Source organism: Argentina anserina, chromosome 6 (assembly GCF_933775445.1).
Source record: "Argentina anserina chromosome 6, drPotAnse1.1, whole genome shotgun sequence".
Lineage (NCBI taxonomy): Eukaryota > Viridiplantae > Streptophyta > Magnoliopsida > Rosales > Rosaceae > Argentina > Argentina anserina.
The window spans coordinates 36,070,312-36,097,815 of record NC_065877.1 but is presented as its reverse complement, the minus strand read 5'-3'; the positions used below and the strand labels follow the sequence as shown (position 1 = coordinate 36,097,815).

General features: G+C 38.3%; 2 protein-coding genes across 14 annotated transcripts; one reads left to right on the top strand and one right to left on the bottom strand.

Annotated features, from left to right (window-relative positions):
* Positions 1-203: 203 nt before the first annotated feature.
* LOC126800294 (uncharacterized) lies at positions 204-20,413 on the bottom strand. 13 transcript variants are annotated; one of them, XM_050527626.1, is made up of 30 exons: positions 20,190-20,413; positions 18,282-19,271; positions 17,904-18,017; positions 17,665-17,814; positions 14,451-17,564; positions 14,061-14,324; positions 13,525-13,983; positions 12,819-13,436; positions 12,406-12,486; positions 12,174-12,299; positions 11,606-12,079; positions 11,010-11,474; positions 10,519-10,920; positions 10,300-10,380; positions 10,071-10,196; positions 9,502-9,975; positions 8,909-9,370; positions 8,418-8,819; positions 8,183-8,263; positions 7,954-8,079; positions 7,590-7,859; positions 7,284-7,487; positions 6,718-7,155; positions 6,227-6,628; positions 5,752-5,847; positions 5,249-5,662; positions 1,887-5,150; positions 1,582-1,737; positions 1,293-1,496; positions 204-1,201 (listed from the first exon to the last, which is right to left on the bottom strand). In XM_050527626.1, exons 1-30 carry the CDS (start codon positions 20,229-20,231, stop codon positions 578-580), a joined length of 15,123 nt encoding a protein of 5,040 aa, XP_050383583.1. In that variant the 5' UTR covers positions 20,232-20,413; the 3' UTR covers positions 204-577. The 13 variants fall into 13 exon arrangements, with proteins under 13 accessions (XP_050383583.1, XP_050383581.1, XP_050383582.1 ...); XM_050527624.1 differs by having other exon boundaries at positions 7,284-7,859; XM_050527625.1 differs by having other exon boundaries at positions 6,718-7,152; positions 7,284-7,859.
* A 4,040-nt stretch (positions 20,414-24,453) lies between these two features.
* Positions 24,454-25,339, top strand: LOC126799850 (cyclin-dependent protein kinase inhibitor SMR6). Its single transcript, XM_050527113.1, has one exon. It carries the CDS (start codon positions 24,772-24,774, stop codon positions 25,102-25,104), a length of 333 nt encoding a protein of 110 aa, XP_050383070.1. The 5' UTR covers positions 24,454-24,771; the 3' UTR covers positions 25,105-25,339.
* The last annotated feature ends 2,165 nt before the right edge of the window (positions 25,340-27,504 follow it).

The window sequence follows — 27,504 nt, the reverse complement described above, 5'->3', positions numbered from 1 at the left end:
CAGATTTCTGCTTATGTGAGGTTAGTGATTATTGTTGTGATTAGAGGAGCATTTATTGTGTTATGATGTATGAGATGTTATTTCTCTGTAAGTTGAGTAGATAATGTAGCATTCTACTATTGGATTTAATACCATTATTTTTCCCAGCAATATAGCATCCTACTAGCAGATAATGTAGCAAGTTTTCTCTGTAAGGAAAAGGATTCGGAATTTTCATCACAATGATAGGCCTCAATGCATACAAATATATAATTTACAATCGTACAAATCTTCTCTTGTTACAGATTACACCAATAATGAATAGTTGAACACAAACTTATTCAAGCCGCACATCTCTACAAATAATGAACATAAGCTTTTCAAGCTGCATATCTCTAAAAATAATGAATATCAACTTTCAAAGCTGCACATTTACACAATGAATATGAACTTACTCAAGCTGCACAAGTACACACCAAAACCAAAATCTCTCGATAGTGCTGAAAACCAACCGAACTCGGAGCAAGACACCACATAAAGAATTTATGCATCCATTTCTTTATCGGCTGGAAATGGAATCATCTGGCCTCTTACTGTTTCATTTCTCTGATTGTGTCTTTGAGTTGGAAGACTTGCCGATAATGGCTTTCTTCACTTTTGAAATAGAATGCTTGACAGATTTTCCCATCCCTGAAAGGATGTTATGGGATTTCTTTGATGAAACCTTCACTTCACTGTCTCTAGAGGCTTCTACAATGACTGGTTCATCATAGCCTTGAGACGCCCGTTTGTGCTCAAAATCTTCTTTCTCTTCGTCTGTTTTTGCTTCTTCAACATTTTCGTGCTCATCCTCTTCTTCTTCATGAGCTTGCAGCTCTTTGCCAACTGTGGGTTCTTTTCCTTCAGGCAAGTGTGTAACCACTCTTTCTTTTTCTGATTCTTCCATGAGTCTCTCAGATAATGAACACTGAGCAGATGTTGAGTCGACTGTTTCTGTAGCTGATCCACAAAATTTTTCGTCTTTGATGTCTCTAACAACCAAGGTGTCATTGCTAGGTTTGGTGTCCTCCGATTTAAGGTCCTGGGGAAAATTTTGAGCATCATCTTTGCTACTTGGAATATTGGTTGCATGAGATTCTTTCTCTAGCTGTTTGGTGTCTTGAGTGGTTCCATTGGCTTCTCCAACGCCCATGACACCTTGAGAAATCTCCACGCTTGAGCCCTGCTTATAAGATGAATTGTTAAGGGCTTCTAGATTCATAAATTCATAATTGTGCTCAACTATTCTATAATTCAATGCTGAGTAATCTGACCTTTTGCCCAGGATATGTGACTTCTACTGGGTTAGTTCCACTGTTTATTTCATCCCCCTGATTTTCAAGGCCCGCATGAATAACTGTCTCCTGAATCCTTCGCTCTGCCTCATCTGGATTGTGGTTCTTTGAACTTTTATCATCTAGTATGACCTGTTTTTCAATATCCTCACTCAATCTTCCAGTTCTATCTACCTCAGCCACCTGCATTATAGGTAATAGATTCAACTTCAAAGAAAATGAGAAATCAAGGAAAGAACAGAAAATTGTTTTTTCCTTATTCTCTAACCTCATGATGATATTCATTTGGTGCTGTAAATGTATCAATTGTCTCTTTTGGATATTCTTCTTCTCTTGATTCATTTTCTTGTTGGCTCTCTCTCATGTATTCTTCGCCAACAGAAATGAGTTGTGAATCTTTTCCAACTTCCTTTTCGTCCTTGATCTGTCACAATGTCACGTTCACCACTAAGTTACTACGTTCTTAACATATAGAAATAGGATTGCAGAAAATAGTATAAAGGAGGGGAAGAGATCAGAAATAGAAAGATGGAATGTAACATGTAAAAATATAGTATAGTGTTATTATCTTACCTCTTCATTCTGAACTTCATTTTTCACAATTTGATTTGCTTCAACTGTCGTCTCACAAGAATTGTCTGCTCCTGAATCAAAGGTAGCCACCTCAAGATTCTTCCCTTCATTTGAGCTTTCCCTCTTTCTGTATTGACTTGAGGGAAACTCCAAATCAGACACATTGAGTTCTCTGGGCTCTTCATTTGGAATGCTTATCTCTTCTGCTGAAATTGTGTCTTTTCTGCTCTCATCATTTGGCGATCTGACAACATTCATGCCCTCTTCTCCTGCATTATTGATTGTGGTTATATTTTCGCAGCTCTTCTCCTCAGAGATCAATGAAGGTGGAATTTGATCAACAATCTCATCTGTGGCAAGTTCATCAATTCTTTCTAAAGAAACTTGAGGCGATGTTTCAGAGGCTTCCTTGGTTTCCTCTTCAGTTTCACCTTTCAAAGACAATTCAAGAACTTTGCAGTCCTCGAGTTCTTCCCTATGCACTGTTTCCTCGTCCCTTTCCTTGGGGAGCAAAGTAGGAGATGCTATTTGAAGTTGCTCTTCTTGCTGATGAAGTGTCTGTTCAGCAGTGGTTTCTTCTTTAGGAACTGCATCAGTGCTTTCAAAAGTAGCTGTTATTTCTTTTTCACCTTCACTTTCTGGAGACAATTCAGAATCTTTGAGCTCTCCGGCCTCTTCCTTATGCAGGTTTGTCTTTTCTTCTGAGCTTGGCACACTTACATCTCTCAAGTCTCGGTCAGCAGTCACTTCTGTTTCTTTTGCACACTCATCTTCCAGATTGTCTTGTGGTGCAGTTCCATGCTCATGTTCAGTTTCTTTGAGCTCCTTTTCCTCCGGAAGCAATGTACCTTCTTGAAGTTCATCTTTGGCTATACCTTCTTGAAGTACCTGATCGGTAATAATCTCTTCTCTGGCAACTACATCAAAGCTTTGCAAATCAGACTTAGGAGTCACTTCATAACCTTTCTTGACCTCTGCAGGTTCATCTGCTTCTAGCTTTTCCAGGGTCAACTCAGTCGCATCCTTTTTGGCCTCTTCATTTTCCTTGGGAAGTGAAGTATAAGACGGTATGTCAAGTGGCATGTCTGTTATCACATCAGAAAGTGTCTGATTAGCAATGAAGTCATCTTTGGGAACTGCATTGATGCTTTGAGAATCAAATTTGGAGACTGTCTCAGTTTTGACTTCTTCAGCTCCATTTGCTCCTAGTTTTTCTAAAGCCGATTCAGGGACCTCAAGTTTACTTGGCTCTTCCTTTTGCAAACATGTCTCATCCACTGACCTTGCAACAAATACATATTCTGAGGCTTCATCTGTTGGCGCTTTCACTTCCTTCAGGTTTTCATCTCCTAGGTTCTTTTCGTTTACCACAGTTCCATGCTTGTGTTCAGGATCCTTGAGTTCCTTTTCATCAGGAAGCAATGCAGAAGATGGTATTTCAAGTTGATCAGCTACTGTTTCAACTTTCAAGACTTCACAACTGCTTTGAGAAACCGATTGGGGAATCACTTCAGAACATTCAATTTCTTCTTCAGGTATATCTGCATCTAGCTTTTCGTGATATAATTCAGAAGCCTTGGGCTCCTTTTCCTCATGAAAAGAAGTGTAAGATGGTATTTCAGGTGGTATGTCTGTAACTCCCTTACTGAGTGTTTCATCCACAGTGATTTCTTCTAAACCAGCCACAATGCTTGGACAGCCAGGTGTAGAGACCATTTCAAACGTTGTATTGGCTTCTTCAGTATCAGCTGCATCTATCTTTCCCAGAGACAATTCAGAAACATTAAGCTCACTCGGCTCTTCCTTTTGCGAGCATTCCGCTTCTACTGGCCTTTGAGCCAAAAGAGCTTGTGAACTTTCACCAACTGACACCTCTACCTCCTTTTTGCACTCTTGTTCTGTACTCTTTTCTTGAGCTATAGTTTCAGGCTTAGGTTCAAAAGCTTCGTGCTCCTTTTCCTCGGGTAGCAATGTAGAAGATGGTGATTGAATTTGCTCCTTCAACATCTCTTCATCGAATGTTTGATCACTGATAATCTCATCATTCAAAACTACTTCGATGATTCCAGAATCAAAGTTAGGAACTATTTCCTGACCTTCCCTGATTTCTTCAGTGTCCACAGCTGCCATCTTTTCCAGAGCCAACTCAGAAGCTCCCAACTCCCTTTCTTTGGAAACCGGTGCATGTGTTATCCCCTCACATAGTATTTGATCAACAATAATTTCATCTCGAGAAGCCATAACAACGCTTTGAGAATCAAATCTAGTGACCTTTCCATAAGTTCCCTCGATTTCTTCTTCGGTTTCACCAACATCTGGCTTGTACAGAGCCGATTCAGTATCTCTGGGCTCCTCTGTTTGCAAGCATGTCTTTGTTGGCGTTGCAGCAAAGAAGTCCTGTTTGTTTTCATCAGGCACGTCCACTTCTTTTGGGATCTCATCTTCTGTGCTTTTCTCTACATTGGTAGTTTCATGCTCATGTTTAGAAGCGACGAGCTCTTTTTCTTCAGGATGCAATGTAGTAGAAGGTATTTGAAGTTCCTCTTTCACAGGCTCATCAGTGATTTCAGAGTTACATTCAGGAACCATTGCAGAACCGTCTTTGGTTTCTTCTTCAGGCGCATCAGCATTTAGTGCTTCCTGAACTACTTCAGAGGCCTCTAGCTCCTTTTCACCCTCACACTGTGTTTGATCAGTGATGGTTTCATCTTCAGTAACTAAAGCAATGCTTTGGGAATCAGCTTTAGAGACTGTTTCAGTAGTTTCTTTTGTTTCTTCTTCGGTTTGGCCAGCATCGAGCTTTTCAAGAGCCAATTCAGAAACATTGAGCTCTCTGGGCTCTTCCTTTGGCAAGCATATTTCTTCTGCTGACTTTGCAACCAGTAAATCTCCCGAGTCTTCTTCAGTTGGCACTTCCACTTCCTTAGTGTGCTCATGTTCAGAAGCTCGGAGCTCCCTTTCCTCACACAGCAATGTAGAAGGCTCTTTTGATATCTCCTCATCGCGAGTCTGAGCAGCAATGGCCTCACCTTCTGCGACTACATCAATGCATTTGGAATCAGATTCAATAACCACTTCAGAACATTCTATGGTTTCTTCAGGTGCATCAGAATCTAGCTTTTCTAGAGCCATGTTGGACACTTCTACTTCCTTAGTCTCTTCATTTTTCCTTTCAGCAACAGAAACCTTGTCCTCCAACTCGTGAACCTCCGTGATTTGTTCTTCATGGAAATTTCTCTCGGTGATCTCTGGCTCATCAAGTACCTGTTGCGACACGAGAAATAATTAAGACCTTGCAAGCACAACAAACTATAGATTATATGAAATTAACGTGTTATGCATGTGCGTCACAAATTGCATACCTTTTCACAAGTGTTGTCACTCTTCTCAGGATGATCATCTGCTTTGTCATTCTCATCTTCAACTTCCAATTTTGGTTTCACTTCTTCAACAGTTTGCACTTGAGAGCTTGGTTCTATCGTTTGGCCGACGAGTTCAGTGTTGTAGACATCGTCAGTACCACCAATGTCCTTCTCTTCCGGGGCACTGTGAGTAGCTTCTACCTGCTCTGGGGCTTCCATCAAGCCCCTTTTGTCGCTCACAACTTCAGAGTCTATACTTCTTGAAGTGGAGCTATACTCTCCTTGCATCTCCTTTTCAATTACTTCCTCTGATGCATCTGACGAATTGGGACCATCTTCAACTAGTGTTTTGTTGCTCATTTCTTCCACTGCTACCTCACTGGTCTCTTTGCATTCTTCATGTCCTTCCTCTTTCTGTTCATATATAAGTTCGTATATAACAAATGCAAAATAGCATGGACTAATCAAGAGAAAAGCAATTTCGACATTCTATTCAAGCTTACGTCTTCTTCTTTTGAGCTTTCCTCAGTTGTTTCTTCTCCAGTCGTCTGTTGTTCTTTTTCTACTTCATTACTCAACGCAGCTACCTCCATACTTGCCTACATGGAATTAAAGATGATCATAATCCAAATTTAGACCCATTCTAATTTTGAATAAATACTAATTCAGCTACCCAATTTGAAAAAGTAGTCCAATCGTAAGTCGGTAAATTCGCCTAAGTCCCAAATTAAAGAAAACTTAACCTAGTAAAAGTATTTAATCATCCAGTAAAAACATAAAGGGTTATAATTTTGTTTCTATGACCTCGGCGGCGGAGCCTCCGGCAGAGAAGGGTGGCTGGTGGGGGCACTACTATTTTGTTCTTAATTTTAGATATGGAAGCCCAAAATGGGTTGTTCTAGGTTTTCTATAAAAGTTGTTACATATATACAAAGCTACAAGATATAAAATCATAGACAAAGCTGAATTTAATCATACCTCTCTCGGTGAAGTGTCACTTTCTTCTTGTGTTTCCATTTTTGTGCAGGTAACCACTTCTGCATTTTCACTTGATGATTCTATCTTTGTTTCTTCAGGCAACACGTCTCGCAAATTTGTAAGCTCCTCTTCTGATTCATATTTCTGCAACAACTGTGGTGAATCATTTTCATCATTTGATGGCACTTCTGCACTTGTTTCGGTTATAGTAACTGCACCATCATCACCATCTTTAGTCTCTTGAACAGAAAATGTGTCCTCATCTTTATTTTCCTGCACTTGATTATGTAACAGTAACTGCACCACTGGTAATGTATTAGGAGTTTCTTCAGATGTTTCGACATTAACTGTCTCACATGTAATGCTGTCATCAACCCCCACAGTCTTTGAATCTTCAAGAATCTGCATGAAAGATAATATTAGCATTGAAATAGAAATACAAACGAAGATGAAATTGTACCTAGATTTCAAAGTGAGCCTTATAAACTGACCTCCTCTTCGGACTTTGACGCATCCTCCTTGTACACTTCTGAGAGTTCACTAACATTTTCTTCCTTTACCTCTATTGTCTCTTTTTCACTCTCCTGAGAATTCCGAACAGTGTCATCTTTACTTGATTTTGGTGTAAAAGTTTTCATTTTGCTTTCTGTGACTTGTTCTTCAACTGCCTCCTCTATGCATTCTTTAAACGTTTCATCTTTAACTTCTGGAGCACTGTCAGTTGAAATGTCATTGGCATTGCCTTCATTTATAGTCTCAATACAGCTTCCCTCATTTAGCTTTTCTGCCTCCTCCTCCTTCTCGCCTTGATAGTCCTTAACCATCTCCTGTTCCTTTATAGCTTCAGTTGTAAGATTTGCAACAATTCCTTCTGTGGTTTGTTCTACATTGAAGTCTTTGTCCGTGATCTTTGGTTCTTCAAGTACCTGCTTTAACACATTTCAGAAAGGGACCATCTATAGATATTAAGGCCTAGCATACAGAGCTATCAATAGGATTTGCATAAAGTTATATGTTGTGCATCACATGTTTGATCATTAAGTCCCACTTTTCATACCTCTTCACAACTTTTGTTATTCTTCTCAAGAGGATCATCTGATTTGTCAGTTTCATCTTCAACATCCAATTTCGGTGTTCTTGCTTCTTCAAGAGTTTGCACTTGAAAGCTTGGTTCTTCTATAGTTTCTCTGACTAGTTCAGTTTTGTAGACATCAGTTCCTTCATTGTCCTTTTGTTCAGGAGAAATCTGAGTAGTTTCCACCTGCTCATTGTCTTTGGCTGTGGCTTCAGTGAAGCTCGTTTGATTATCACTGAAGCTCGTTTCATTGTCCTTTTGTTCAGGAGAAATCTGAGTAGTTTCCACCTGCTCATTGTCTTCGGCTGTGGCTTCAGTGAAGCTCGTTTGATTATCATTGATAACTTCTGAGTCCAAACTTCTTACTGTAGAGCTATACTCTACCTTAATCACTTTTTCAACCTCCTTCTCCGATGCCTTTAATGAATTTGAATTATCTTCAACAAGTGTTTTGTTGCTTTCTTCCTCTGAAATTGGTTTTGGTTCTGTTGTGTCCTCCAAGGTTTCAGATTTTGCTTCCTCAATTGAATCTTGACATTCAAAATGTCCTTCAGATTTCTGTTTTGATATAAATTTGTAAGTTACAAATGCAAAATAATTGGATAAGGTCTGAAATATAGAAAATTATGTTTGATATTCTATGAAATCTGACCTCTTCTTCCTTTGAGTTGTCCTCACTTGTTTCTAGTATCAGTGAAGGGGAGACTTCTTGAGTAGTTTGATCCTCTGAGTTCTCCTTTTCTCCTTCTGCACTCAGTTCAGCTCCTTCAATACATGCCTACATTATAATTTAAAAAAAAAAATAATTGCTTGGATAATGGTCATATATAATAAAAAGATCACGTTTTCTAGTAAGCTTAATGTTCTTGTTCAAAGTAGACCTGATATTCTCTTGCTGTCTCTGCGGTGTCCTCAATAGGATGAATTTCCTGTAATGCTTCTGTAAATGTAGTCTCCAACACCTATAGAAGAGATCAAAGTAATATTGGTTTTGATATTGGTATTTGTATTAATATTGGAAGCCCAAACAGGGTTGTTCTAGGTTTTCTATAAAAGTTGTTACATATACAAAGCTAAAAGATATAAAATCATAAACAAAATTGAATTTAATCATACCTCTCCCGTTGAAGTGGCATTTTCTTCTTGTGTTTCCTCTTTTGTGCAGGTAGTCACTTCTACAATTTCACTTGAAGATTCTATCTTTGTTTCTTCCGGCAACACATCTCGCAAATTTGTAAGCTCCTCTTCTGGTTCATATTTCTGCAACAACTGTGGTGAATCATTTTCATCATTTGATGGCACCTCTGCACTTGTTTCGGTAACAGTAACTGCGCCATCATCACCATCCTTAGTCTGTTGGACAGAAAATGTGTCCTCATCTATTTTATCCTGCACTTGATTCTGTAACAGTGACTGCACCACTGGTAATGTACCAGGAATTTCTTCAGATGTTTCGACATTAACTGTCGCACATGTTGTGCTCTCATCAACCCCCACACTCTTTGAATCTTCAAGAATCTGCATGAAAGATAATGTTAGTATTGAAAAAGAAATACAAACGAAGATGAAATTGTACCTAGATGTCAAAGTGAGCCTCATAAACTGACCTCTTCGGACTTTGACCCGTCCTCCTTGTACTCTTCTTTGAGTTCACTAACATTTTCTTCTTTTATGCTCTCTGTACAGCTCCCGTCTTCCTTTACCTCTATTATCTCTTTTTCATTGTCCTGAGAGTTCTGAACTATGTCGTCTTCAATTGATTCTGGTGAAAAGGTCTTCACATTCCTATCTGTGATTTGTTCTTCAAATGCTTCCTCTATGGATTCTATAAGCTTTTCGTCCTTATCTTCTGGAGCACTGTCAGTTGAAATGTCATTGGCATTGCCTTCATTTATGGTCTCTATACAGCTTCCCTCCTCATTCATCTTTTCTGTCTCGTTCTCCTCACCTTGATAGTCCTTAATTGCATCATATTCCTCTATTGCCTCAGTTGTAAGATTTGAGACATTTTCTTCTGTGGTTTGTTCTACATTGAAATCTCTGTCAGTGATCCTTGGTTCTTCAAGTACCTGCTTTAACACATTTTAGAAAGGGACATTCTTTAAAAATTATGGCCTTGCATATAGAGCTATCGATAGGATTTGCAAAAAATTGTAAGTTGTGCATCACATGCTTGATCATTGTGTCCTACTTATTGTACCTCTTCACAAACTTTGTTATTCTTCTCAGGAAGATCAACTGATTTGTCAGTTTCAGCTTCAACATCCAATTTCGATGTTGCTGCTTCTTCAAGAGTTAGCACTTGAAAGCTTGGTTCTCCTATAGTTTCTCTGACTAGTTCAGTCTTGTAGACATCAATTCCTTCATTGTCCATTTGTTCAGGAGCAATCTGAGTTGTTTCCACCTGCTCATTGTTTTCGGCTGTGGCTTCAGTGAAGCTCGTTTGATTATCACTGACAACTTCTGAGTCCAAACTTCTTACTTGGAAGCTATACTCTCCCTTATTCTCTTTTTCAACCTCCTTCTCCGATGCCTCGAATGAATTGGAATTATCTTCAACAACTGTTTTGTTGCTTTCTTCCTCTGAAATTGGTTTTGGCTCTGCTGTGTCCTCCAAGATTTCAGATTTTGCTTCCTCAATTAAATCTTGACATTCAAAATGTCCTTCGGATTTCTGTTTTGATATAAAATTTGTAAGTTACAAATGCAAAATAATTGGATAAGGTCTGAAATATAGAAAATTAAGTTTGATATTCTATGAAAGCTGACCTCTTCTTCCTTTGTGCTTTCCTCACTTGTTTCTAGTATCAGTGAAGGGGAGACTCCTTGAGTAGTTTGATCCTCTGAGTTCTCCTTTTCTCCTTCTGCACCTGATTCAGCTCCCTCGATACATGCCTACATTATAATTAAAAAAATTATTATTTGCTTGGATAATGGTCATATATAAGAAAAGAGATCGCGTTATCTAGTAAGCTTTATTTTCTTGTTCAAAGTAGACCTGATATTCTATTGCTGTCTCTGCGGTGTCCTCAACAGGAGGAATTTCGCGTAATGCTTCTGTAATTGTAGTCTCCAACACCTATAGAAGAGATCAAAGTAATATTGGTATGATATTGGTATTTGTAGTAATATTGGAAGCCCAAATTGGGTTGTTCTAGTTTTTCTATAAAAGTTGTTGCATATATAAAATCATAAACAAAGTTGAATTTAATCATACCTCTCCCGTTGAAGTGTCATTTTCTTCTTTTGTTTCCTCTTTTGTGTAGGTAATCACTTCTGCAATTTCACTTGAAGATTCTATCTTTGTTTCTTCCGGCAACACATCTCGCAAATTTGTAAGCTCCTCTTCTGGTTCATATTTCTGCAACAATTGTGGTGAATCATTTTCATCATTTGATGGCACCTCTGCACTTGTTTCGGTAATAGTAATTGTGCCATCATCACCATCCTTAGTCTGTTGGACAGAAAATGTGTCCTCATCTATATTCTCCTGCACTTGATTCTGTAACAGTGACTGCACCACTGGTAATGTACTAGGAGTTTCTTCAGATGTTTCGACATTAACTGTCACACATGTTGTGCTCTCATCAACCCCCACACTCTTTGAATCTTCAAGAATCTGCATGAAAGATAATGTTAGTATTGAAAAAGAAATACAAATGAAGATGAAATTATACCTAGATTTTAAAGTGAGCCTTATAAACTGACCTCCTCTTCGGACTTTGACCCGTCCTCCTTGTACTCTTCTTTGAGTACACTAACATTTTCTCCTTTTATGCTCTCTGAGCATCTCCCGTCTTCCTTTATCTCTATTATCTCTGTTTCATTGTCCTGAGAGTTCTGAACTGTGTCATCTTCAATTGATTCTGGTGAAAAGGTCTTCAAATTCCTATCTGTGATTTGTTCTTCAAATGCCTCCTCTATGCATTCTGTAAGCTTTTCGTCTTTATCCTCTGGAGCACTCTCAGTTGAAATGTCATTGGCATTGCCTTCATTTATGGTCTCTATACAGCTTCCCTCCTCATTCAGCTTTTCTTTCTCTTTCTCCTCGCTTTTATAGTCCTTAATTGCATCATATTCTTCTATTGTCTCAGTTCTAAGATTTGAGACATTTCCTTCTGTGGCTTGTTCTACATTGAAATCTCTGTCTGTGATCTTTGGTTCTGCAAGTACCTGCTTTAACACATTTTAGAAAGGGACATTATTTAAAAATTAAGGCCTTGCATATGGAGTTATCGATAGGATTTGCATAGAATTGTAAGTTGTGCATCACATGCTTGATCATTCTGTCCTATTTATCGTACCTCTTCACAAATTTTGTTATTCTTCTCAGGAAGATCAACTGATTTGTCAGTTTCATCTTCAACATCCAATTTTAGTGTTGCTGCTTCTTCAAGAGTTTGCACTTGAAAGCTTGGTTCTACAATAGTTTCTCCGACTAGTTCAGTCTTGTAGGCATCAGTTCCTTCATTGTCCTTTTGTTCAGGAGCAATTTGAGTAGTTTCCACCTGTTCATTGTCTTCGGCTGTGGCTTCAGTGAAGCTCGTTTGATTATCACTGACAACTTCTGAGTCCAAACTTCTTACTGTGGAGCTATATTCTCTCTTAATCTCTTTTTCAACCTCCTTCTCCGATGCCTCTAATGAATTGGAATTATCTTCAACAAGCGTTTTGTTGCTTTCTTCATCTGAAATTGGTTTTGGTTCTGTTGTGTCCTCCAAGGTTTCAGATTTTGCTTCCTCAATTGAATCTTGACATTCAAAATGTCCTTCGGATTTCTGTTTGGATATAAGTTTGTGAGTGACAAATGCTAAATAATTGGATAAGGTCTGAAATATAGAAAATTAAGATTGATATGTTATGAAAGCAGACCTCTTCTTCCTTTGAGCTTTCCTCAGTTGTTTCTACTATCAGTGAAGGGGAGACTTCTTGAGTAGTTTGATCCTCTGAGTTCTCCTTTTCTCCTTCTGCACTCAATTCAGCTCCCTCGGTGCATGCCTACATTATCATTATATAATTAATAATTATTTCCTTGGATAATAGTCATATATACCAAAAAAGATGACGTCTTGTAGCAAGCTTTATGTTCTTGTTCAAAGTAGACCTGATATTCTGTTGCTGTCTCTGTGGTGTCCTCAACAGGATGAATTTCCCGTAATGCTTCTGTAATTGTAGTCCCCAACACCTATAAAAGCGATCAAAGTAATATTGGTATTTGTAGTCTCCAAATCTATGCTTTTGTAATTCTTCTGCAGCTTGATAAATTTAGTTTTGCAACAAAACTAAACCATAATTATATATAGTTACTATATATATACATATGTTTAGTGTTGGCTCCTTTTAAAATTGCATATGGTGTTTGGCTTGGTCATTACTGAATTTCCTTAAATTCAACAGCTTCCTCATTAGCAAATCCATATTAAGGAGATCACTTGTAACTTGTATCAACAAGAATAATTGTTGTATATATATAGGGAGGGAAATTGTATATATATATGATTATCGTTGTAATCTTACCTCTCCTGATGAAGTTTCACTTTCTTTTGTAACCTTTTCCTTGTCCAAGGATTCTTGTATTTCCTCTTTTGCGTTTTCACTTGACGATTCTTGTGTAGTTTCTTCGTGTTCCAAATCTGGCAATTTCTTAATCACCTCCACTGGTTCATAGTTCTGCAAGACCTCTGGTGCTTCTTTATCATTTGATGGTACTTTTGCACTCGTTTCTGTAATATTAACTGCACCATAATTGCCATCATCTTTAACTACTTCCACAGACATTGTGACCTCATTTATATTCTCCTTGTTCAAAGCTTCTGATGAAGCTCGGCTGCTGCCTTCTCCCTGTTCAGCTGTAACCTCCTCTTCTTGTTCAGATTTCTGCAAGACCTGGGGTGAACCGTCTTCATCATTTGATGATACCTCAGTGATTGTTTCGGTAACTGTAACTACACCATTATCATCATCTTTAGTCTCTTGAACGGAAATTGTGCCCTCATCTATATTCTCCTGCACTTGTTTTTGTAACAGTAACTGCACCACTGGTAATGTACTAGGAGTTTCTTCAAATCCTTCGACATTAACTGTCTCACATATAGAGCTCTCATCATCTCCCGAAATCTGTGAATCCTTAAGTTTCTGCATGAAAGATATTTCACAGTTAAAACAGACATACAAATGAAGATGAAATTATATCTAAATTTCAAAGTAAGCCTTATAAACTGACCTTCTCTGCCGAATCAAATGCATCCTCTTTATACTCTGGTGAGAGTTCACTAGCATTTTCCTCTTTAATGCTCTCTGTACTGCTCCCCTCTTCCTTTAGCTCTTCCGTCACTTTTTCAATGTCTTGAGAATTCTTAACTGTTTCTTCTTCAATCGATTCTGGTTTCGAAGTTGCAATATTGCCTTCTATAATTTGCCCTTTGGACTCCTCTATGCATTCTTTAAGCTTGTCGTCTATGTCCTCTGCAACATACTCAGTTGAAATGTCATTGGCTTTGTCTTCAACTACGTAACCTATACTGCTTCCCTCCTCATTTAGCTTTTCTGTTGGAGCTGGGCTGCTGCCTTCCCCCTGCTGAACATCATATGATGTGATAAAGATTTCTTCCGCTGGCTCAACATTCTTTGTCTCACATGTGGTGCTCTCATCTACCTCAGCTGCCTTTAAATCTTCAAGATTCTGCACAAAAATCATAAATTGACATACAGGGGCAGATAAAAGTTTCTTAAATTTCCAGTTGAGCCTTATGGGCGTACCTCGTTTCCTGACTTGACTGCATTATAGTCTTTGTCTTCAATCTGCTCACTTGCATCTTCTAGAGTATACTCCCGTGTGAGGTCACTAGCATTTTCCTCTTTTGTGTTCTCTATACAGCTGCCCTCTTCCTTCAATTCTAGTGTCTCTGTAGAGCTCTTAATTGTGTCTTCTTCAATTATTTCTGGTATATAACTCGCGACATTGGGTTCTATTATTTGTTCTTCGCTGTAATCTCGACTTGTGATTGTTGGTTCATCAAGGACCTGTAACAGTAGAGGATTCATAAAGAAAAATAGGCAGAAATATAGAGAAAATTAAATTTGGTTCTTGCATATAATTGTTTTGTCTTCATGTCACATGCATATATTTATAGATCAATATTTTCATACCTCTTCAACTATCACATGATTCCTTTCAGGATGCTCTTCTGATTTCTCATCTTCCACTGCGATTTTCGGTTCTGCTTCCTCATGACTTGGCACTTGATAGCTTTGCTCCACGGTTGCCTCTTCCACCAGTTCTGTGTTATGGTCAACAACAGGGATGTCATCGAGAATTCCCACCTTCTCTTCACCTTCACTTGCTTCAAATTTTTCCTCTGCTTGTACATCATCATCTTGAATCTCCGCGGCCATCTCATCTCTTAAGATGGTTGTTACGTCCTTCTCTTCAGGAGCAGTATAAGTACTATTTACCTGCTCCTTGGTTTCAGCTTCACCTTTCTTCAAATCTGTTACACCTTCATCTACTGTCGGATTCTCATTCAAGCTGAAATTTTCTTGTTCTTGTACATGAACGTCTTCAAGCTTTAGGTCCCTTTCATCGCTTAAGATGGTATTTACACTTTTTTGCTCAGGAATAATATCAGTAGTCTCTACCTGCTCATTGATGTCTGCTTCAGCTTCCTTCAAGTCTATTTCACCTGCATTTGAAGCTGTTGGAATCTGCTCCTCCAGGACCTCTTTCAAGTTAATTTCCTCTACTTGTGCATTAGTAAGTTCAACTCCCTCGGCAGTTTCATCGCTTAAGATGGTTCCCCTAGCGTTCTCTTCAGGAGGTATCTCAGTAGTTTCTACCTGCTCCTTGTTATCTTCTTCCACATCCTTCAAGTCTGTTTCACCTTCATGTACAGCTGTTGGAATCTGCTTCTCCAAGATATCTTCCGAGTTGAAATTTTCTCCTGCTTGTACATCAGCACATTCAATGTCTCGACTCGTTTCTTCAGTTAAGATGGTTGCCAGAACCTTCGCTTCATGAGAGCTATCACTGCTTTCGACCTGCTCCTCATTCACCACTTCATCTTCCTGTTTCAAGCATGTCTCACCCAATTCTGGTGCTGCTAAAATCTCCTCCTCCAAATTCTCAATTGAGTTGGCACATTCCACTGATTGTAAATCGGTATGCTCAGTTTCCAAGGATCTTTCATCGGTTAAGATGGTTGCTACGCCCTTCTCTTCAGGAGTAATATCAGTAATGGCGACCTGCTCATTGCTTTCTGCTTCGGCTTCAGTAAAGATATCTTCCCCTACATTTGCTGCTAGGGGAATTTGCTTCTCCGAGTAATCCATTGACTTGACATTTTCCTCTTCATGCAACTCAATTGTTTCACTGTCCAAGGCTGTTTGATCTGTCAAGATCATTGGTACACTCTTTACTTCAGGATTAGTAATATAAGTGATGGTGGACTGCTCCGTTGTTTGTTTTTCCACTTCAGTCAAGCCATATTCAGCTTCATCTGCTGCTGTAGGATTTTGCTTCTCCAAGCTATCTGTTGAGCTGACAAATCCCTCTGATTGTGACTCAATTTCTTCGCTGGCTAATGATGTGTTATCTGTTGAGATGATTGGTAGACCCTTCTCTTCAGGAGTTGTATCTTCACTTTTTGTCTGCTCCTTGTTTCCTTCTTCGGTTTCATTTACACCTGTGTCACCTTCATCTGCTACTACTGGAACCTGCTCCTCCAATTTCTCTTTTGAGTTTACAATTTTCTCTTCAGGAGTAATGTCAGTATATGTGACTTTCTCCTTGTTTACTTCTTGGGGTTCCGTTGAGCAACTTTCACCCTCAATTTCATTTGAGTTGATATAGCCCCCTGCTTTTACATCTGTATCTTCAGCAACTTTGGTTGTTTCATCTGTTAAGATGGTTACCAAAGCCTTCTTTTCAGGAGAACTATCAATGGTATCTTCGTCAGGTTCCTTGAAGCCGGCACCACCTTCTTCTGCTGTTACCTGAATCTGCTCATCCAAGTTATCTATTGAGCTGGCATTTTCCTCTACTTGTAACTCAATTTCATCATTGCCCAAGGCTCTTTCATCAGTCAAGATGGCAACCTTCTCTTCAGGAGCATCATCAGTAATTTTGACCTGCTCGTTCTCTTCCTCAGCTTCCTTCAAGCCTGTGTGACATTCATCTGCACCTTCTGATATCAGCTCCTTAAACTTCTCATTAGGACTGAAACTTTCTTCTGCTTGTATATCCAAATCTTGAACATCCAGGGTCTTTTCATTTGTTAAAGTAGTTTCTGGATCCTTCTCTTCAGGAGCATCATCAGTAAGTTCAATGTCCAATGGCGGTTCACCTTTTATGATGGTAGTTAGAGCCTCCTGCTCCTTCTCCTCTTCAGCTTCTTTCAAGCATCTTTTACCTTCATCTGCTACTACTGGAAGCTGCTTCTCTAAGTTCTCTTCTGAGCTGAAAGCTTTCTCTGCTTGTACATCCAAATCTTTAACATCCAGGGTCTTTTCATTTGTTAAAGTAGTTTCTGGATCCTTCTCTTCAGCAGCAATATCGGTATCTGTGACCTGCTTGCAGCTTTCTGTTTGGGCTTCTATCGAGCCATTTTCACCTTCATCTGCAGCTGTCGGAATTTGTTCCTTCAATTTATCTTTCGAGTTAACATTTTCTTCTGATTGTAACTCAATATCTTCAGCATGCAAAGCTGGTTGATCTGGTATGATGGTTGCTAGACCCTCATCTGGAGCAATATTAGCATCAGCTACAGGTTCCTTGTCTTCGTCGATTTCTTTTAACTTTGTGTCCCCTTCATCTTCTGCTGCTTGAATCTCCTTTTCTGTCGTATCTGAGTAAAAATTTGCCCCTGCTTCTGCATAATCTTCAGTTTCTACAACCGTCTCATCTGTAAAGATGGTTTGTAGACCTTTTTCTTCAGGAGTATTGTTGGCATGTTCCTTGTTCTCGGCTTCAGCTTCTTCCAATGCTGATACTTGACTCACTTCTCCAGATACAAGGCCATAATCGCTTACTATGGGCTGATCATCCTGAATGATTTCTTTGGTCTTTACTTCGGATACCTCAGAGGGAAAGGGATTATTTTCAACAAATGTTCGGGTGCTTTCATCAGTATAGGCTTCTTCCTTTGGAATTGGAACATAGATGTCTTTATTTGTCTCTGACCTCTGCTCTGTGGTTTCAACTTCTATTTCTCTCGTAGTATCTGCTACTTCAATGGGATCTTCACATTCGGCATCTGCTTCCTTTTCCTATAATAAGTATGAATTCCTAAATGAACAATTCTACTATAATTTTAACAGTAGAATGTAACAAATGAAAGAACTAATTCTGAAACATAAGCCTGCTAACCTCTTCTAAAGGTGATGAGTGAACTTCTTCCCTTGAAATTTGTTGAGTTGTTTCTTCTTCTACCGATGAAGGAGACTTTTCTTGAATTGTTTGTTCCTCCAAGTTCTCTTCAACTGTATCTCTACTCAAGTGAGCTGCCTCAACAGATGGCTAGGATGGGAAAGAAAACATAAGGTTTAGCTTGGCAAAACACCAAATAACATGTCTTTGATTAAGCATTATCTTATGTGGTAACAGACCTGATAATCTCGGGATTTTTCTTCGCTGAACTCTTGAGGGTGGTTCTCAGCTGCATGGATTTCTAGTAATGCATGTTCTGCAATTTCTTGTTCTGAGCTCGTAGCCTCACACACCTGCCACATTACAGATGATCTCATTATAAACTGGAGTCGCTTGCATAAATGTCATAGAAAATTATTGATATAAGGAACTTTGTTTCTATAGTAACCATTCTCCGGATCTACTTTACCTTTACTAATAGATCCTTGAAATATATATACTTGAATGTTTGTTTCGCTTTAAAGGTTTAGTTACTGGATCATGTGTTCATAAGGTAATTGACAAAACCATGCAATCATGCACTAAACCAGAAAGAAATGGTTTTGTGCCAATATTACCTCTTCATTTACAGTGTCATTTTCTTTTGGACAATGCACAGGGTTTGCCTCTTCATTCTCTGCGTATTCTGGTGCATTCTGAATTGCTTTTTCCTCTTCTGTGCAGGTAATTACTTCTGCGGCTTCATTTGATTCTGTCCTAACATCTTCCAGCATCACCTCCGGCAACTTTTTAAGCTCCTCTTTCTGTTCATAGTTCTGCAGGGTCTTCTGTGAATCTTCTTCATCATTTGATGTTACATTCGTGTCCAATTCAATGTCCTTCTTCAAGCTGCTGTTTGCCACATCATGAGTAGAAATTGAAGCTTCGTACTCTTGAACTGTGGTTGCCTCTTGAAGATCAGAAGCTTCTTTCTGGTATGAATCATCATTTCCATCTGCCATATCTGCTCCTTTTATATCTATTGATGAAATCTCTGCTTCCTTTTCAAGACATTGTACATCTTCGTTCATAGAGTCCTGTTGATTTGAGATTACTTGATCTACACCTGTCTCATTTATTGATGCTTCCACTTCTTCAACTTCAAGGTTTGCATCTGCAGTTTTCTTGATCTCTGAAATGATTCCTGCACCGATTGAAATGTCATGATTTTCCTCTTCTGTGAACTTCTCCTTTCTTTCTTCAATGACCTCATTATCTTCACTGCCTGTTTCTTCTACAGGCCCACCAACTTGTGTGCCTTTCTGAAGCTGCACTTCACTCTTTGGTGTCTCCATTCCTGCTTGATTGGATTGTTCTCCATGGGAAATCTTCGAGGGTGGGTCCAAAAAATGTTCACCCTCTGAAACTCCAAAGCTGTTACTCTTGCTTTCAACTTCCATACTATATTCTACCTGTACATTTTCACCATTTGCAAAAGGTTTCTCAAGCTGAACGTCAGGATGATGATCCAAGTCACCTTTGGATTTATTCAATTCAGCTGGAGAACACTGGGCAACAGTTCTGTCTAACTGTTCGATTGCCAAGCTTCTGTCAACCCCTTCTTCCTTCTGCATTAAGATGGGTTTGTTATATTCTGCATAACTGGGGATTAAAGTGAAAACAAAACATGCATAGAGTAGATTACATAGAAATGCATGACTACATCAAAATAAAGATTAGAACACTTATATACTAGTCTGTGTTTATGTTAGGGAGAACCCGCTGCAGGAGGTTGCTGAATGCTTAGTCAAATGAAGAATTTAACTGTGGGGGATGGAACAATAATGTTTTGATCATGGAATTAGCTAATAACCTCAGCTATCTCTTATGATATTTTAGATCATATACTCATGAATTTCTCTTGTGCATATCAGTTCATTTCATCGTCTAACGTTGAAGAAAATATTTTTGCCGTGTCAACAGGTACTGCTTCTAACTTCTAAGCAACATGCCACTGGGAAGGATGAAAAATCTAGTCTTTGCTCCCTCAGAAACTTTTGCCAGCAAGAAAAAATCAATTAGTGAAAAGATTTAGTATCTATCTACACGTAAGTATCTTATATGCCAAGGATCAAAAGTATGATCTGATGTGGAATATAGCTGCAAAGTTATCAACCTTTTCCTTTTGGTATCTTTTACTGACTCTTGAACTAATAAGAATAAACAAGCTTCAAGTATAAACATATCCATCATATTGATGTGTTTTATACTGAATTCAAAAATCAAAGAGAGGTTTCTTGCTGAAATGGAATTGCTGATCAGTGTTTTTAGTTCAGTGTTCTAGTTATCTTATTTATAGAGGAAAAGAATATGAGCTAGAGCAGACTCAGCAGATCAATGATCCTATACTATAAAGATCATAAGACGAAAACTACACACACACTACAACATCAGTTGATCCTAACTATCATAAGCTATATACAGAATTATGAAATGAAAAGCTAGCTATTTGACTTGCTGTAGTATATCGATTCAAGGTGACGTACCGCGATAGATATGGCTTCTGGAACATCAGCTTCAGTTGCCATGCTACCGGATTCTAACTCGCATCAAGAAACTTTGCCTTTGCTCTTATGGTCTGAGCTTGATGAGAATCTTTATAAAGGGGAGAGGCTTATAGGTTAGAACAGAATGAGCCTATTGTTGATCATTAGTTAAGTGTAGTAATAAAGCTCTTTGATAGTAATGTTGGGGAAAAACTAAAAAGCAGCCAGGGAGGTGACAAAAATTGCCAATAGCTATTTGCTAATGCATGAGTTGGCTGCCCACTAATGAAATGGCCCCTACTGAAACTGATTGAATCTTTCTCACATGGCCTTGTAGACTACACTGCTGAAGCTTTTATAGAAGCTCAGATTCAAATAAATCAGTTTTTATTCTTTGGTTATGTTATGATTTGTGATTTTTCATTCACATACAGGTAGAAGCAGCCAGACTTTTCAACAGCTTCTCTTTTGGAATTGCCATTTTATATTAGCAATGTTGTTTTATGGAATGTGGGATTACAGCTGATCTAGCTTAGTTTTTACACAATTTTTTTTGTTTTTATATTTTTCAGAATAGATTTTGCAAGTTTTGGTACTACTCAGGGCTGAGCTAGCCTATTTTAGAAGTCACTCAAGCATCCCCAAGCTGAAGACAAGAAAAAAAATTAGGTTTTTTATCTTTTATTTTTAGGATTCTTCTTAGCCAAGCATCCCCAAATAATCAATTTTACTAATTTGTTTCCCTTCCAAACTTTACTCTTCTTCCTCGATTAATAGCATGTCCTCACCCAATTATCTATTCTTCTAGAATGCTAGCTAGGTTAATTACTAGCTAGTACGTTGCTTACAATTATATTGAATACATGTATTTGTGTTAGATTTTGAATATAGACACCGTTTTGTCTGATATATATGAGTTTTTTTTTTCAATTGTTATAGGCGTCTATTAGACTAAAATGACATTTTTTAGTCCAAACCAAAACGTTCGAAAAAAAATTGCTTCATAGTTTCAATGAAATGTCCAACCTACAAGTTCAAATTTGAATTATATTCATTTCTTATCTTTCTGAACTTTTATTGATCACCCGCGATATTTAATTGAGTTTTCATTAGTCGTTTTTTAACCTTTTGAACCGATAATAAAATGCTCTCGTAAATAATTCTAGATTACAATATGCTATTTAATTTGTAATTAGTTGGTTTATGTTATTTGTATATATGCATTAGAAGAGTAAGCATCATTACATTCACTGACTAGAAAAATTGATTTTGATTTCAATTAGTAAAATAATTTCGTGCCCTTGAGATTCTCTACTATCTTTTTATAGGTAAGTTCAAGCATTCCCAATTATGCAATCCTGGATCTGCCACTTGTATTACTTACTCGTTGCCAATCAGAATTCGGATTTCAACTATTGTCTCCGAGAGATGAAATCCAATCAAGTTGGGAGGCCAAGCTCTTGCACTTATTTTGTGGAAGAAGATGCATCTTCGTAGGGAAAAAACATCAAATCACAACCCGGATTGTTTGTGAAATCATTCAAATTTAGGTGCGGAGCTGAGGTAACTTTCAGATCTTCTAAACTAATGAATTATTATGAGAAAATGTGTATCAAAAGCAGAGGTGAGTGAAAATTGCCTACTTTTATAACGAGTACAAGGAGTATATTCTTCTAAGATAGGGATCATGATAATGATAATTAAATAATTAATAATGAAAACTAATAACAAATTATACGGACGGTCCATATTAGCAAGCTTGTAGTAGGGTCCCGGAAAAGTGGAAAACCATCTTTTGAAATCTCAATCTCCAATGGAAATATTAATTTTGTTGTTAGTTATATGTTGAAGATTGTATATTAGAACTTTTTTCCCAAGACAGAAGCTTAAAAAAAAAGTCTATACTCTCTGATACTATCAAGTTTACCTAAGACATTTATTTATTTTTAATGCCGGATACTCGTAATGAATCTTAATTCTTTCATTGAGAACTCATCACTTTAAATACAAGTGAATCACATATATGTGACGATCCCGATAAATAATCCACCGCCTGACTGATAATTTGAATTATTTTTAAGGCGAATGAAGTAGATGATTGGTTCGTTAAAGATGGAGTAAAGCATTAGGACCGTGCAATTATGTTTTATTTTTATGCATTTTTTAAATTAGGGGCCATAGAAGTAAAGGTACATACATGATGTGCTTATGTGGAAATATAGTCTTGGTATGGCCAAGTTGGTACAAAATCCAGCTAGATGATTTGTATCGATGACATGGAACACCGTCCCACGAGTCCAAGAATAATTGTGTGCCAAAACAAAATATGGTAAACATTATTTGGGTGTACAGATGTAGACATACTTCCTTTCGCTTTAGTAAGGCTATTACTTGCCATGCTTGATCCTCATAAAACTACAAGCAGATCAATCTCCATCAAAACCCACCAAACTAGAGCATCATTGAGCCGCCCCCTATTTTGGATAAGCAAAGCTGACGGGTTCTTGGCTGTCTTCTCCTTAAAATAATTGCATATATAAGAAAAATAAAAGTGAGTGTTCTTTATTTTTGAGATTTGATGGTCAGAAAATGTGTGCTCCATGCTTCATTTCTTTGCTTCAAAGTTCAAAATGCCTGCCTAATCAAAATAGAGTCCTAGTTTTTTGGCTAAGAGCAATGCCCGCGACTCAAGAAACCAAGTATGCATGATGTAGAACCCAAGTACCGTTTAACTCATTACAACTCCAAATGAGAAACACTACCCATCATAGCACACTAGAGAAGTAGAGATAGCCCTTTGAAAACTATGATCCTAATGTCTCTTATGTTCCATTTCTTGCTTCAATGCAATAGGTCTAGGGCCGATACATATGACTTAAAATTCAAGTTTGGTTTCTCTTATCATTCGTCTGATGAGAACAATTTACCAATGTTATGTTAGACAGTAACCGTATTATCTAAGAACAACCGTACATTACCGCGGATACAAAATAGTGTGACTCAATTATTACATAGTACACATAGTTGGGGATGTAGTGACATAGTGTCTAGATTTTATGCATAACATAAGCTACAAATATTCCCTTCATTTTGGTTTCACGTAGACCGGGCCACAACCTTGAGCCAAAGACCCGAACCCGACCCGGGATTATTGTGCGGCTACCATTCTGCCTACGGCGCTGAACGGACGGTGGATGACGTTACAAGGTTCGCTGTACTTGTTAAAATAAACATAAGGGTCCCACTGATCCTGTGGTCCGCGATTAACGAACGGTGTACTACACGTGAGACGCACATGATTTGACTGTTTCAGAGGATCCAAAGACTCGTTGTTTGAAGTGAAGACTGGGTATGTGACTTGTGTCAGTTTCTTTATTCTGAGATTGTTTCCCATTGGGTGGCCTCAGCAGCCCAATTTTAGCCCCCATTCAATTTCTGGTCTAATTTCACCAAGTATTGCATTCAATATTTTTGAGAAATTAATAAGCAACTGCTTCCCAACTAAAAGGAAGGAATTATTTCTTCATGTTCCAACTTTTGTTCATCAGAAAAAACACTTTTGTTTTAAGAGGTGTTATGTTTTGCCGTCTTGGGATGTCAATGCAGGGTGGAGTTTTGGATCCTACATTATTATCTATTGATAATCATGAACGTGATACTTAGATGTCATGAATAACAATAATATAGTTAGGTATGTTTTCATATTTGATGTTTGGGGATTGATTGCTAGATCTAAATATGAGCGGCTATGTAAAGTAATCTCTAACATAATTTGACTACAAATACACATCGCAAGTTCGCAACACATCAATATGAGCAACTAAGGAAATTTCAAGGTGCACTATTAAACGGACTTTAACGAAAATTCAAGCTTCTCATTTTCTAAACTTTTCTTATGTTTTTTTTTTTTTTTGTGGTTTTCGGAGCTAAAATACTACAATTTTATGTCTGCCTAGACTCAATTACATCCACACGACGTCGTTTAGTAACGACGGTGAATCGGTGATTGTGCCCTGAGCACAGCATCAGTCCTCGGAATTTAATAATATGCTCTGAATCAATGGCGGGAAAAAGAGCCGTTAGCAAAAAACCATCCTGCTTTTGGCGCCAAACTTCCAATTCTCACTTGGTTTCAGCTGCCCGAAATATCCCGGGCAGCTCTCTGGTCACACTAAGTCCCAACTTTAACCCAGAAACCCAAATATAAATAATACATCTCATTCCTCAAAGCAAAGCTCTTTCTCATTTCATTTTCTCCATCAGTCCATTCCTAAAGAAATTTCCTTTCCCCCACAAACCATTAATTTTTCAAAGCCCTTTGCCTTCTTTCTCACCTGCTTTCCCTCTCTTTCTCTCCAAGCTCTAGCTAGCCGCCTCAAGAATAACCCAAAGACCCTTTCTTCTTATTCCTAATTCCTTCTGATTCTCATTAAGCTTCTTGTTTGTTCTGCTTCCTTTTGTTTCATTCTGATTCCTTGTCTTCCTCTCAGATTTTGTTCTGATTCCGAGCTCAAAACACCGCCTTTTGGTCAAGAAAAGAGTGCTTCTTATTTGTTCCGGGTCTGCCTTTTGTTTTAGAGAAATGGGGTTTTCCAAGAAGTCACAAGTGGTGGACGGAGGGCTGGAATCGGAGGGGAAGAAGTGGGTCATTGCCGGAATCTCTGTCAGAGCTTCACTGAAGCCGGTAAAGACGAAGCTGAGGAGAGCCCAAAAGAGCCTGGAGGGGAGTGAAGAAGAAGAGGCGGGTTCCACAACTCCGACAGCAAAAGAAGCCAGAATACCGGAGAAGTTCTCGTGCCCGCCGGCGCCGAGAAAGCGTCGACCGGCGTCGGTGTGCAACTTTAGTGGGGTGAGGGAGTATTTCATCCCACCGGATTTGGAGACGGTTTTCAAACTACATGTGGAGAAAGCTTAAAGCTTGAAGTTTAGGCCACCCAAGGAAACAAAAAACAAGAAAGTTAGAGCTGAGATTAGGAGGTTTTGTTGTGTTTTTTTATCTATCTAGTTTATCTTTGTATGTTGAACTCTGAGTGTTCTCTTCTCTGTTATGAGTAGCAGCACAGAGAAATAGAGGAGTTTTATGTTTTTGTACAAATAGATATGAATATTTTATGTTATGGGTATTCTAGTTTAGTGAAAGACTCGAGAGTTCATCATATTTTCTTGGACAGTTTTGCTGTTTTGGTTGGAACTTGCAGTGGAATGAATGCATAGTAATACTGCCTTGTTTTTTCTTATTTTGATTTCTTGCTATTTCATACTAATTGGTTTTAGGATATCCTTAGTTTTATCAATAAAGAAGAGATTCTTGATGGCATAGGTATTTGAAAGCTCTGAAGAGTTCCTATGATTTTGTGCAAAGTTCTTTAGCTTTACTGAAAATCTCTGCTTGGTGTTGAACTTTGTCATGAGGTTATGGCATTAATCAGCAGCTGGGTGTTGGTGTTTATGTCCCTGCAGTTTATGATAATAAGTGTTATTAGGGAATAAGATAATCATGCATGGACTGAAAGTTTGAAAGAGCTGCACTGCTTTGATAGATTCTGGGTAGTCTGAGCTTATGTGCAGGTTCTGTTTTGGAGAGTTCAGGTATCTTTGCCTGAGTTTATAGCCTGGGTTTTATTTAAATTTGGTGTAGTTGGAGGAATGGAAAAGCACATTAGATATAGATTCTCTCTTTTAGTGACTGCCGGTTTATTTTGTGTGTTCATGTCACTGTAGATTTTTGGAGACTGTTAAAGATGACTGGCAGAAGCAACCAAAAGAAGTGAAGGATCTCCTGGTTTACATGGTTTGTGGAATTTTGTAAAGCTGAAATAAAGTGTTGCCAGAGAGAGTACTCACTTTCAATATCTCCAGCTACTTTCAATCACTACTTCCTCTGCTCTCTCACCTCTCTGGCATCACTGATCAAGATTCTTTCTTTTGCTCTATAATTCCCTGCTACCCTTATCAACTCTCTCTCTCTCTCTCTCTCTCTCTCTCTCTCTCTCTCTCTCCCAAACACCAATGTATCATCAGAATTTGAGCAGAGATATATTCATAGCTTCATACATATCTACCTTCTAGACCAGGTAGCTCTTGCCTCCAATTTCCAAGTCCTTCTTGGCCATACTTCTTCTTCTTCTTCTTCAATCCTCGGTTCAGAATTATGAGAAGTTTATTAATCACGCGTTTAAGATTATCATAGAAGTAATGTTTAGTGAAATTTATCAAGTTTAAAAGGCAAATCCTTTTCATGGCTGAGATAAATATTAGTGCACGGATGTTTGTCCATGATTGATGATTGACTGTGACAAATATACGAAATAGTCTTAAACATAGTCCCGCAGACCCGCTAACCTGCGAGACTGTTTTTGCGGGATAAAACGGGACAATCAGCTTATATAGCCTTTGGATCTAAATGAAGCTGATCTGAGGGCTGATAGTAAAATTACTATCAGCTTCATTTAGATCCAAAGGCTATATAAGCTGATTGTCCCGTTTTATCCCGCAAAACATAAGCAGCTGATGATGATCAAATTCAAGTACCCCTTTTTATCCATGCTCTGCCAAAGCCTTCTCTTTAATCTTGCTATATATCAAGTTATCAACCCCACCCTACACGACCCACTTCAACAATCACCTGAACTCTCTCAGTCTCTCTCTTATGGGCAAAGCCAAGTTCCCCTTCATTGTTAAAGGACAAAGCACTCATAATTTCACCCAAACTGTGATACAGAGACCAGAATCCAATGTGGGGTTTTGAGGGCTTGTTTGGTGTAGATTCAAGTTAAAATGCTTCAGGGCACCTAGTGACAAAGACAACTTGGAAGTGTAGGGAAGTTTTATGTGCTTGTAGATAAGGTTTAGGCATGTTTATCATGTACCAAACACACCCAATTGTTTAGGGTTTATGACTATGTAGCACCGACACCGATACAGCGCGACACCGTGATACGACAAATCTAAAAAACTTAAATTCCGATACAGCGTCGACACGGCAATTTTTATATATAATTTAATATATTTATTAATATATGAAAGAATATATAACACATGAAAATAATGTCAAATTAAATATTCAAGTTCATTTCTTTGCATAACAATTCAAAAAAATCTAAAGAAAGAAGAAAATGAAAACAATGAGGCTGAAATAAAATTTGGGTTATTTCTGTTTTTATTATATCTAAAATAATGAGGTGATGTGTTGGTCAAAGTGTCGAAAAAGTCAATATTACTGACACGTGGCGTGTCGGGAAAGTGTCGGACACTTCGACACTCCAGCTTTAGAAGTGTCGGTGCCACATAAGTTTATGGCAATCTTTGCTCAATG